Source organism: Staurois parvus, unplaced genomic scaffold, assembly GCF_062004578.1.
Source record: "Staurois parvus isolate SC_StPar_1 unplaced genomic scaffold, SC_StPar_1.0 ptg002689l, whole genome shotgun sequence".
In the NCBI taxonomy this organism is placed as follows: domain Eukaryota; kingdom Metazoa; phylum Chordata; class Amphibia; order Anura; family Ranidae; genus Staurois; species Staurois parvus.
The window spans coordinates 116,931-129,157 of NW_028320485.1; the positions used below are offsets into that span (position 1 = coordinate 116,931).

The 12,227-nt window shown below is 47.3% G+C and overlaps 1 protein-coding gene across 1 annotated transcript in view; it reads left to right on the top strand.

Annotated features, from left to right (window-relative positions):
- The window catches only part of DNAH1 (dynein axonemal heavy chain 1), a 109,045-nt gene extending 101,990 nt beyond the window's left edge, over positions 1 to 7,055 (top strand). Inside the window, exons 75-76 of the mRNA XM_089666400.1 lie at positions 942 to 1,176; positions 6,845 to 7,055. Of these exons, the coding sequence (XP_089522526.1) occupies positions 942 to 1,176; positions 6,845 to 6,966 (357 nt within the window). The 3' untranslated portion in view covers positions 6,967 to 7,055. The remainder of the gene's footprint in view (positions 1 to 941; positions 1,177 to 6,844) is intronic.
- The last annotated feature ends 5,172 nt before the right edge of the window (positions 7,056 to 12,227 follow it).

A 12,227-nucleotide genomic window follows, 5' to 3' on the forward strand; every position in this document is an offset into this window, starting at 1 on the left:
AGCGCACCCCTGAACCCTGCACTCAGTACGTAGCGCACCCCTGAACCCTGCACTCAGTACGTAGCGCACCCCTGAACCCTGCACTCAGTACGTAGCGCACCCCTGAACCCTGCACTCAGTACGTAGCGCACCCCTGAACCCTGCACTTAGTACGTAGCGCACCCCTGAACCCTGCAGTCTGTACAAAACACACCCCTAAACCCTGTGTACTGTATGCAGCTCACCTCTGAACCCTGCATACAGCTCACCTCTGAACCCTGCATTCTGTACGCAGCGCACCCCTGAACCCTGCGTACAGCGCACCTCTGAACCCTGCATTCTGTACGTAGCACATCCCTAAACCCTGCACTCTGTATACCCCTGCACTCTCTAAACTCCTGAAGCCTGCACTTTGTACTTAAGCCACCCCTGAACAATGCACTCTGTACGTAGTGCACCCCTGAACCCTGCACTTAGCGAACCCCTGCAATCTGTACATAGCAAACCCCTGAACCATGTACTCTGTACGTAGCGCACCCCTGAAGTCTGCACTGTGTACATAGAGCACCCCTGAAGCCTGCACTTTGTACTTAAGCCACCCCTGAACCTTGCACTCTGTACGTAGTGTACCCCTGAACCCTGCACTCAGCGCAACCCTGCAATCTGTATGTAGCGAACCCCTGAAGCCTGCACTCTGTACATAGCGCACCCCTGAACATTGCACTCTGTACATAGCGCACCGCTGATCCCTGCACTCAGCGCACCCCTGAACCCTGCACACAGTGCACCCTTGAACCCTGCACTTTGTGTATAACGCACCCCAGATGAGGGCATCTATACTGCTGCTGCGGCCCATTATGAAATTGAGCTTGACACCCCTGCCCTAATATCTGTCCATGTTTTAATCCAAGTCTAAACCCCATTGGGCAGATTCATTGATGTTATCTGTTTGCCTGTTGTAGGTTCTCCGGGAGACAGTATCAGAGCTGCAGCAGCGCCCTCCAGAAGGGTGTTACATTTACGGCCTGTACCTGGAAGGAGCGTGCTGGGACAAGACAACCATGCAGCTGGCAGAATCAAGGCCTAAAGAACTCTACACAGAGATGGCAGTCATCTGGCTAGTACCTGTGTCTGAACGCAAACCTTCCACCTCCGGGACCTACTTGTGCCCCATCTACAAGACCCTGACCCGGGCAGGTAAAGCGGGGACTGCGAAGAGGAGGGTTCAGTAATAGCAGATGACCAATCTCCCTTTCCCTAGAGATCAGGAACTGGCGGAATTTTGATTCATCTATGGGCAAGCTGGATGTACTGAAGTCAATCTATCGATCGACTTCAATACGACCAGCCTGTTGTTTTTTGTTTTTTTTTCCCATATGATCACTGCTATAGCCAACGGTAGTAATCATTGTATTATGATGGCGGGGAAACCTTCACTGTCCGACTACAATAGTGCAGCGGGAGGGATTCCCCCCATCAAAACGGACTGTGTTGATGGTGGAATCAAGCAATTTTGTTTTGACAATTGTATAATGTATGGCCAGCCTGAGGATAGACAGAAAAAGTTCCTGTAAAGGCAAAGGCCAGCTGGTCTCTGTAGGTAGGTTCCCAGTCTCTACTCACCTGACCCCATATGGGTTAAGAAACCAGAACTCCATACCGTAAGATTGTCAAACCCGGTAATCACTGCGCCAAGCGTCATCACAGAGAATCCTGAAGCAGTTTGAAATCACAATCTGTTAAACGGAATGAAAATGATGTCCCACAAGCCGCACACCAAGCAACCGCGTGCATCAAACAGTTGTGAGCAGCCTCAGTCTATCTCTGTCCTGGCCACACCCTTCAACGCATTTCACCCCGCCCATGGGGCTGTCATTGAGGCCTCAAATACGAAGCCCTGTATGCAGGGTGAAACGCGTCAGTAAGCTGAGGCTACTGACAACACTTTGATGCACGGGGTCTCTTGGTGTGCAGCTTACAGGACATTGTTTTCTTTCTGTGGCTCCAACCATAGTCTAGACCAGGGGTGGGCAAACTTTTTGACTTGAGGGCCGCAATGGGTTCATATATTGGACCCGGGGGCCGGACCAAGAGTAGATGAATGATGTGTATGTGTCATCCATAGTAAGTATAGTAATATTCCCCCATAGTAAGCATAGTAATTCATCCTCCATATAGTAATTAATCCTCCATATACAGTCAGGTCCATAAATATTGGGACATGGACACAATTCTAACATTTTTGGCTCTATACACCACCACAATGGATTTGAAACGAACAAGATGTGCTTTAACTGCAGACTGTCAGCTTTAATTTGAGAGTATTTACATCCAAATCAGGTGAACGGTGTAGGAATTACAACAGTTTGCATATGTGCCTCCCACTTGTTAAGGGACCAAAAGCAATGGGACAGAATAATAATCATAAATCAAACTTTCACTTTTTAATGCTTGGTTGCAAATCCTTTGCAGTCAATTACAGCCTGAAGTGTGGAACGCATAGACATCACCAGACGCTGGGTTTCATCCCTGGTGATGCTCTGCCAGGCCTCTACTGCAACTGTCTTCAGTTCCTGCTTGTTCTTGGGGCATTTTCCCTTCAGTTTTGTCTTCAGCAAGTGAAATGCTCAATCGGATTCAGGTCAGGTGATGGACTTGGCCATTGCAGAACATTCCACTTCTTTGGTGTCTTTTGCAGTCTGCTTTGGGTCATTGTCCATCTGCACTGTGAAGCGTCCAATGAGTTGTGAAGCATTTGGCTGAATATGAGCCGATAATATTCCCGAAACACTTCACAATTCATCCGGCTGCTTCTGTCAGCAGTGACATCATCAATAAATACAAGAGAAGCAGTTTCATTGGCAGCCATACATGCCCACGCCATGACACTACCACCACCATGATCACTGATGAGGTGGTATGCTGAGGACCATGAGCAGTTCCTTCTCCATCCTCTTCTCTTCCCATCACTCTGGTACAAGTTGATGTCGGTCTCATCTGTCCATAGGATGTTGTTCCAGAACTGTGAAGGCTTTTTTACATGTCGTTTGGCAAACTCTAATCTGGCCTTCCTGTGTTTGAGGCTCACCAATGGTTTCCATCTTGTGGTGAACCCTCTGTATTCACTCTGGTGAAGTCTTCTCTTGATTGGTGACTTTGACACACATACACCTACAGTGGGGATGGAAAGTTTGGGCACCCCAGCTAAAAATGTGTATTAATGTGCATAAAGAAGCCAAGGAAAGATGGAAAAATCTCCAAAAGGCATCAAATTACAGATTAGACATTCTTATAATATGTCAACAAAAGTTAGATTTTATTTCCATCATTTACACTTTCAAAATAACAGAAAACAAAAAAAATGGCGTCTGCAAAAGTTTGGGCCCCCTGCAGAGTTAATATCTTGTACTGCCCCCTTTGGCAAGTATCACAGCTTGTAAACGCTTTTTGTAGCCAGCCAAGAGTCTTTCAATTCTTGTTTGAGGTATCTTTGCCCATTCTTCCTTACAAAAGTCTTCCAGTTCTTTGAGATTTCTGGGCTGTCTGTCACGCACGGCTCTTTTAAGGTCTATCCATAGATTTTCAATGATGTTGAGGTCAGGAGATTGTGAAGGCCATGGCAAAACCTTCAGTTTACGCCTCTTGATGTAATCCCCCGTGGATTTCGAGGTGTGTTTAGGATCATTATCCATTTGTAGAAGCCATCCTCTCTTTAACTTCAGCTTTTTCACAGATGGCATCAAGTTACCATCCAAAATTTGCTGAAATTTTATTGAATCCATTTTTCCTTCTACTCGTGAGATGTTCCCTGTGCCACTGGCTGCAACACAACCCCAAAGCATGATTGATCCAACCCCATGCTTCACAGTTGGACAGAGGTTCTTTTCATTCAGTTCTGTGCCCCTTCTTCTCCAAACGTACCTTTGCTCATTCCGGCCAAAAAGTTCAATTTTAACCTCATCGGTCCACAGAACTTGTTTCCAAAATGCATCAGGCTTGTTTATATGTTCATTTGCAAAGTTCAAACGATGATATTTGTGGTGGAGACGTAGAAGAGGTTTTCTTCTGATGACTCTTCCATGAAGACCATATTTGTACAAGTATCTCTTTATAGTGGAATAGTGACCACAACTCCAGTGTCTGCCAGATCTTTCTGGAGGGATCGTGCCGTCAAACGTGGGTTTTGAATGGTTTTTCTCACAATCCTGCGAGCTGTTCTGTCTGATATTTTTCTTGGTCTTCCAGATCTTGCTTTAACTTCCACTGTTCCTGATGACTGCCATTTCTTAATTACATTCCGAACAGAGGATATTGACATCTGAAAACGCTTTGCTATCTTCTTATAGCCTTCTCCAGCTTTGTGAGCGTCAACTATTTTCAGTTTCAGTTTTCTAGACAACTGCTTAGAAGAACCCATGGTGCTGATTGTTGGGGCAAGGTCAGATGAGTCGGGGCATTTAAAACCTTTGAGATTGACATCACCTGGTCTTCCCAGACGATGATTGAGAACAATCCATGACACTGGCAGGTCTCAGCTTGGCAAAGGGGGCAGTGCATGCTATAAATTCTGCAGGGTGCCCAAACTTTTGCAGACGCCATTTTTTTGTTTTCTGTTATTTTGAAAGTGTAAATGATGGAAATAAAATCTAACTTCTGTTGACATATTATAAGAATGTCTAATCTGTAATTTGATGCCTTTTGGAGATTTTTCCATCTTTCCTTGGCTTCTTTATGCACATTAATACACATTTTTAGCTGGGGTGCCCAAACTTTCGATCCCCACTGTACCTCCTGGAGAGTGTTCTTGATCTGGCCAACTGTTGTGAAGGGTGTTTCCTTCACCAGGGAAAGAATTCTTCGGTCATCCACCACAGTTGTTTTCCGTGGTCTTCCGGGTCTTTTGGTGTTGCTGAGCTCACCGGTGCGTTCCTTCTTTTTAAGAATGTTCCAAACAGTTGTTTTGGCCACGCCTAATGTTTCTGCTATCTCTCTGATGGGTTTGTTTTGTTTTTTCAGCCTAATGATGGCTTCCCTGATAGTGACAGCTCTTTGGATCTTATCTTGAGAGTTGACAGCAACAGATTCCAAATGCAAATAGCACACTTGAAATGAACTCTGGACCTTTTATCTGCTCATTGTAATTGGGATAATGAGGGATTAACACACACCTGGCCATGGAACAGCTGAGAAGCCAGTTGTCCCATTACTTTTGGTCCCTTAACAAGTGGGAGGCACATATGCAAACTGTTGTAATTCCTACACCGTTCACCTGATTTGGATGTAAATACCCTCAAATTAAAGCCGACAGTCTGCAGTTAAAGCACATCTTGTTTGTTTCATTTCAACTCCATTGTGGTGGTGTATAGAGCCAAAAATGTTAGAATTGTGTCGATGTCCCAATATTTATGGACCTGACTGTAGTAATTCATCCCCCCTATTAAGTCCCCAAGTCCCCCCTGTGTCAATTTACTTACCTTTGCTTCGCGCGTTCCTCTCGCCGTGTTCCCGCGCTGTTCAGGGCGGACTGTGAGAGGAGCCTAGCTCCCCTCCCCTCATGTTCGTCATGCTGCCCCGCCTACACACATCCTGACAGCCACCCTGACAGTATCACGCTCCGCGGGCCGGATTAAAAGGTCCGTCGGGCCGTAGTTTGCCCATTGCTGGTCTAGACTGACTTTTAACCCATCCTGCACCCTGGACAGTGTCCACCAGACCAGACCAGACATGGGCCGCACAAGCTAGAGCAGGGAACCCAAAGTTCAGTTACTAGGTTCACAACCCGTGGAAGAAATGGCTCCTAAGAAGCCAGGATTCAGTCCCACAATGGCCACATGACTGAAAGGTCAAGGTGACTGGGAACACCCCAAAAAGGGTAGGCAAGAATGAAGGTTAGAATCCAACCAAAAACCGGTGAGATGGTTATAACCTTTACAAATATCAAGGCAACTCCCTGTTCTCAGTCTGAGTCCTTAGAGACGAGCTGTGGCAATGCCAACAGCTCTGTGGCTAACTTGTTACCAGAACAGGGCGTAGAGACCACCTAAAGTGGAGCACAGTGGCCGAAGGTCACTTCCAGGCTCTGCGATGTCCAACCCTGTAGGTTTTACGTACGGAACTCCAAAGCTAGGATGAGAAAAGGCTGAACTCTACGGCTGCCATATAGAGACCAGATCAAGCAGTGATGTGGAGAAGGATCTTGATTTAAGAAGAAACCTTAAAGGAAAACTAATAGAAATGTTTAGACCTTTCTTAGCAGAGCTGAAGAAGATATATAAAATATTCGTGCAGCGCTAAAATATAATCCTGATGCGTATGAATCCTATATCTCATAAATATAATTCCAGTCAGTAATCAATGTATAAATGAATATATAAAAGCTCAAGGTGACTCCAATATTCCCAGTTGTATAAATCGACAAAATTCGGTGAGGGGCAGGAAACAGATAAAATGCGCACTCACCAGATGCGCAAAGGTATTGCGTAGTGTATAAATAAATGGAGGTCTGCCAAGAATCCCTCTTAGGGTGGTGTTAGAAGCAGCCCAGGGTAGATGGATATCATCAGAGTTGTAGTTCAACCGGAGGTCCCCTTTAAGGACACAGGTGCAGCCTCTTCAGTGTACTGGGAAGGTCACCAAGGGGAGCTCTGATCTATCCGCTGTGCACCTCTCATATGCGCCCCCTGCAACAGGTAGGCGCATATAGGCAGGGGGTGCATGAGAGTTGCACAGCGGATAGATCAGAGGATGGTTAACTCTGAGTTGGAGCAACCCCTTTAACCTGCCACTAGTACCCCTATAGATACACATACCAGCCTCTGAATACCATAAATGATTGACCAGAATTCTTTTCTCTCCCCCCCCCCAGGAACGCTCTCCACCACGGGACATTCCACCAATTACGTCATCGCAGTGGAGCTCCACAGCAGCCAACCGCAAACCCACTGGATAAAACGGGGCGTGGCTCTGATCTGCGCTCTGGACTACTGATTGGATGCTGTGCCAAATAGCTTTCCGTAAACTTTAGGGACCTTTTTAGAAAAAGTCAAAATGAATATTAAAAAAAATATCAGTTTCAATGATCTCAGCCATTTGTAAAGCTCTGGTGGGTATTTTCTCCGCTGTGTTTTCTAGATTTCAATCACAGTGAAAACAATTGTGTCCAACCTTAATATTCCAAAAGGGCAAAAGACAAGATGGAGTCATTTTAGATTTTGAAGTTTCATTGCTCTCTCATTGGTCCATCAAGCTATGAACGAGGGCAGAAGTGTTGCAATACAAACAGCAATGCTGATGGTCTTTATAAATAGGCCTCTGTGAGTACCTGTCACCTACTTACAGTTCAGGCAGACATCTTTGAGCTCAACAATTCAGGAACTTCCGATATCACTGCAGTGGGGGGCACTTTGCACCTTCACACAAATCCCTGGTGACAGAGAGGCGGCACTCACTGCACTGGTCAGCCATGGAATATATCGGCACATTGTGAACATGCCACCCTCTAAGAGGTTTCCCTATAGGCCAAACAAGACTCTACCCTCCTCAAGTTCAGTGCTTGGCTGACTCTGCCATCCTCCAATGCAGGGATTGGCGGATTCTGCCTTGTTCCAGTGTAGCAATAGGCTGACTTTGCCCTTCTCCAGTGCACTGATTGGTTGACTTTGTCCTCCTCCAGTGCAGCAGTTGGCTGACTCTGCCCTCCTCTAGTGCAGTCATTGGCAGATTTTGTCCTCCTCCATGCAGCAATTGGCTGACTTCACCCTTCTCCAGTGCAATGATTGGCAGACTCCATCCTCCAGTTCAGCAGTTGGCTGACTCTGCCCTCTAGTACAGTAATTGGCAGACTTCGTCCTCCTCCAGTGCAGCAGTTGCCTGATTCCACCCTTCTCCAGTGCAATGACTGGCAGACTCTGTCCTCCTCCAGTGCAGCAATTGGCTGACTTCACCCTTCTCCAGTGCAATGATTGGCAGACTCCGTCCTCCAATGCAGCAGTTGGCTGACTCTGCCCTCTAGTGCAGTAATTGGCAGACTCCGTCCTCCTCTAGTGCAGCAGTTGGCTGACTCCACCCTTCTCCAGTGCAATGACTGGCAGACTCTGTCCTCCTCCAGTGCAGCAGTTGGCTGACTTCACCCTTCTCCAGTGCAATGATTGGCAGACTCCATCCTCCAGTGCAGCAGTTGGCTGACTTCACCCTTCTCCAGTGCAATGATTGGCAGACTCTGCCCTCTAGTGCAGTAATTGGCAGACTCTGCCCTCCTCTACTGCAGTAATTGGCAGGACTTGCCTTTCTCCAGTGCCATTATTGGCTGACTCTGTCCTCCTCCAGTGTAGCAGGTTGGCTGATTCTGCCCTTCTCCAGAGCGCCAACAGTTTGCTCAGCGCTCTACAATATAACGGGAGACAATACAGCAATGATACAGTTCAATACAAGAGGGATAGGAGGGCCTGATCCTGGGAGCTTACAATCTAAGAGGGAGGGGCTGGTGGTACAAAAGGTAATATATAAAAACAATTACTGGAACCGATCCCCTGAATGGCTTTCAGCTGGTGCAGAGAAAGGGATTGTTTCCAGTAATTCCCCCCCCCACCACACCCATCACCTTTCTCTGTGCAGTGCTGCCGGCTTCCCTCCTCTCCTTCCCACCGACAGTTGCAAGCGCACAATAGGATCCTTCAGGATGGGGAGTGGGAAAATGGTCCAGTAAATGTCACATTTGCCAGCCCCTTTCTTTCCTGAATGAACACAGTGAATGATTGGTAGCGATCCCTCACTTTGTTCATTCATAACTGAAACACAGTAAACTTTTTTTTCTTTGGGGGCCCTGTCAGGTTGGCTGTATGGGGCCCTGTGGTTTCTAACATCAGCCCTGTCCATAGACAACAATGCATTTCATTTCAGATCAGTAAAAAACTCATCATTTGTATTCACTGCCGTGTGCAACAGACCTTATATCTGATTATTACATATTTACCAGGTGCAGCCTGTCAGTGGAACTCTAGATTTCTGCAGCCAGCTCTTTACTTCAAAGTTATAAAGAGAGTGTCACTTGATTTCCTGCTGTTTAGTTCTATGTACATCATACCATCAAAAGAAGGGGTCTCCAAACAATTTAAACAAAGGGCCACTTTACTGTCCTTCAGACTTTAGAGGGGCTGCAATGTGGCCACCGGGAGTAGAAAATATTCAAGTATTAGTTGGAGCAAACAGTGCCCCATCCTTGGTGTCATTGGGAGGAATTGTGCCCCATCGTTGGGTGTCATTGGGCCCCACTATTGGTGTCATTGTTAGGAATAGTACCCCATTATTGGTAGGAATAGTGCCCCATCATCGGTCTCATTGGTAGGAATAGGGTCCCATCACTGGTGACTGGGAGAAATTGTGCCCCATTATTGATGTCATTGGGAGGAATAGTGCCCCATTATTGATGTCATTGGGAGGAATAGTGCCCCATCATTGGTAGGGATAGTGCCCCATCATCGGTAGGGATAGTGCCCCATCATTGGTAGGGATAGTGCCCCATCATCGGTAGGGATAGTGTTCCATCATTGGTGTGATTGGGAGAAATTGAGCCCCATCATAAGAGTCATTGAGTCCCATTGTTGGTGTCATGGGGAGAAACTGTGTCCCATCATTGGTAGGAAGTGTGCCCCATCACTGGTATCATTGGGAGGAAGTGTGCCCCATCACTGGTATCAGTGGGAGGAAGTGTGCCCCATCACTGGTAGGAAGTGTGCCCCATCACTGGTAGGAAGTGTGCCCCATCACTGGTATCATTAGTAGGAAGTATGCCCCATCACTGGTATCAGTGGGAGGAAGTGTGCCCCATCACTGGTAGGAAGTGTGCCCCATCACTGGTATCATTGGGAGGAAGTATGCCCCATCAGTAGTAGGAAGTATGCCCCATCACTGGTATCAGTGGGAGGAAGTGTGCCCCATCACTGGTAGGAAGTGTGCCCCATCACTGGTAGGAAGTGTGCCCCATCACTGGTATCATTGGGAGGAAGTGTGCCCCATCATTAGTAGGAAGTATGCCCCATCACTGGTATCAGTGGGAGGAAGTGTGCCCCATCACTGGTAGGAAGTGTGCCCCGATGGTAGGAAGTGTGCCCCATCACTGGTAGGAAGTGTGCCCCATCACTGGTAGGACGTGTGCCCCATCACTGGTAGGACGTGTGCCCCATCACTGGTAGGACGTGTGCCCCATCACTGGTATCAGTGGGAGGAAGTGTGCCCCATCACTGGCGTCATTGATAGGAATTGTACCCCATCATTAGTGTCATTGGGCCCCATTGCTAGTGTCATTGGCAGGAACTGTGCCCCATTATTGGAGAATAAAATAGTGCCCCCAAGGGCCAGATAAAGGCAAGCAAAGAGCCGCATCCGGCCCCTGGGCCGCACCTTGGAGACCACTGATCTAAAGCTTTCTATGGACTACAACCACTCACATCCTGAATGATGTCACACTTCTCTCAGGTCATACAAACCCTGAAGAGCTGCAGCATCAGAAATATTCAGCATCACCTGACACATCACAGCACAAGCCGCGATTTTCTGATTTCTAACATGGAAGCCTATGCGACCCGGCGAATCTCTGTGTATCACGCGATCTATTTCAAACACGCCGTGGATCATCCAAGAAAACATCATCACTTTCTGATAAATTCCATAACATTTATTATTCCACAAGAAGCACTGCAGAAGAATTGTGACATGATAATGAGGACATTATGGATCCAGCCAGTGGGGTCATTGTACAGTCTGTAAGGAGGGTCCTGCCCGCTGCGTGACAACAGTGATTGTAATATAGTGCTAGTGACAAGAAGGAACCGTCTTCTGACAACCGGAGGGATCCCAGCCTGGAAAATCCCCGACAAAGGAATATTAGGTGACTACAGGAGGGGTAAGGTGTAGGCCAGGGGTGCTCAACCTTTTGAAGAGTGATTTGGTAACCAGTTGCAGGCCGCAATGACATGGATCTGAATTTCTAATTTTTTTTTTTATTTTGAATAGCATGATGAACATTTTCCTCCGGCAGGAGGAAGAGGAGAAGCCGGCTTTTAGGGGTTGGAGGAGGAAAATGGACAGTGGGGGCTGCATATACAGGAACTGATCCTCTCCAAGTGTAAAATAGAATGTGACAGGGAGGCCGCATGGGCCCCCTGGAGAAGGGGTGGAGTCACCATTGTGAACCCTGGTGCTACAACAGTGGTTGGGGTGTGTGGAAAAAACATGTCTCAGCTACCCCCCCCCCCCCAAACCGCAAATGTAAACGAGCCCTTACTGTCCTGAGCCCCCTATAAGGTATCCTCCATGCGGATGAGCTGCGGTTTTTACAATGCAGTGCGCCTGTGGATTTCCGAGCTGCGCTTTGCCAGAGACTTCTATGACATCTTGAGGATTTGGTGCACGAAAACGCATTTTAAGAAAGGGCACCAAACCCGCAGGATGTAATAGAAGTTTGCTTCCCTGGTTTGAGATCGAGGGCCACATCAGAGGGCCACAGGTTGAACACCCCTGGTGTAGGCAGATCACATGATGCGGGTATGAAAAGAGCATTGGACATGTGTCATACATTACCTATTGGGGGGGGGGGGTGAGTATACATGGGGAATTATAAAAACGGTTTATATACATCATATACAGGAGTGTCAGGACAGTCTGTCTGGGTGGTACCTCTAAAAAGGGGTTTGGGGGGGCTACTGGCGTTTGGCTTTGTATGGGCGTGAGCGCTTGCGGCGGTCAGGCTTCCTCTGTTTGTGCAGCCGGCCGATGCTGACCCCCTGCCGCCTCCTGACCGAAATGTTCTGCTCCACCAGACTCGCCAGCATGCCTGAAGGGACAGAATGGAGAGGCTTAATGAGGTCGATTTTTTCAGGTGAACTCCTTTATATGCAAAAGGGGGGATCCCCATCCCATCTGTGAACCCTGAAATGGGTGCGTGCAAGGTGAGAGGTATAAGGGGAGACAAAAGAGGTGCAATCGCATGTGCGCCTCACGTTCACTCTCGCTGCAGTCCCGCTGTAAGTCGCTGATCGCCTCCATTACTAAAAAAAATCCCAGTATATCTATACCGCCATTTGTAGACGCAATAACTTTCACGTAAACCAATTAATTTCCACGTATCGGGATTTTTAGCGAAGACACGGAGCAGAATACATTTTGGCCGAAATTTTTGAAGAAATTTGATTTTTAACATTTTTTTACTGGACATGTTTCATAGCAAAAAGTCAAAAATATTTTTTTCTCAA